The sequence below is a fragment of the Acanthisitta chloris genome, unplaced genomic scaffold (assembly GCF_000695815.1).
Source record: "Acanthisitta chloris isolate BGI_N310 unplaced genomic scaffold, ASM69581v1 scaffold32072, whole genome shotgun sequence".
NCBI classification, from domain to species: Eukaryota; Metazoa; Chordata; class Aves; order Passeriformes; family Acanthisittidae; genus Acanthisitta; species Acanthisitta chloris.
The window spans coordinates 334-837 of NW_008661569.1; the positions used below are offsets into that span (position 1 = coordinate 334).

At 67.9% G+C, this 504-nt stretch overlaps 1 protein-coding gene across 1 annotated transcript in view; it reads left to right on the plus strand.

Moving 5' to 3' along the window:
- Positions 1–380: 380 nt before the first annotated feature.
- The window catches only part of LOC103798040 (protein Wnt-3b), a gene marked incomplete at its 5' end in the record, with an annotated part of 1,301 nt that continues 1,177 nt past the window's right edge, over positions 381–504 (plus strand). The window contains one exon of the mRNA XM_009070285.1: positions 381–502. Coding sequence (XP_009068533.1) covers positions 381–502 — 122 coding nt within the window. The remainder of the gene's footprint in view (positions 503–504) is intronic.

Here is a 504-nt window from a genome sequence, read left to right on the forward strand (position 1 = left end):
GTGCCAGCACGGGCCGAGATCAGCTCAGCCTGGGGTGCAGACCCAGCTCTGCGGAGACACTACAGCCAGGGAGGGAGACCTGCTGCAGGGAAGGCTCCCAGGGCACCAGCTGAGAGCAGGGGACACGCCTGGGGAGGGACCTGAGGAGGTGGGTTATGCTCTGGAAGGAGGGGATGGCCTCCAGGGTCATTGGAACAGGCTGCCCAGAGAGGTCACGGATTGTCCCTCACGGGAGACACTCCAGACCCAACCGGACACAGCCCTGAGCCACGTGCCCTGGGCTGGCCCTGCCTGAGCAGGGCGGTGGGACCAGTGACCCTCCCAGCCTGAGCCATCCGTGAGACCACGAGTGCTAACCCCTGGGGCTCTGCTGGTTGCAGCCACGCGGGAGTCGGCGTTCGTCCACGCCATCGCCTCGGCCGGAGTGGCCTTCGCTGTCACCCGCTCCTGTGCCGAGGGCACCTCCACCATCTGCGGCTGCGACTCCCACCACAAGGGCCCCCC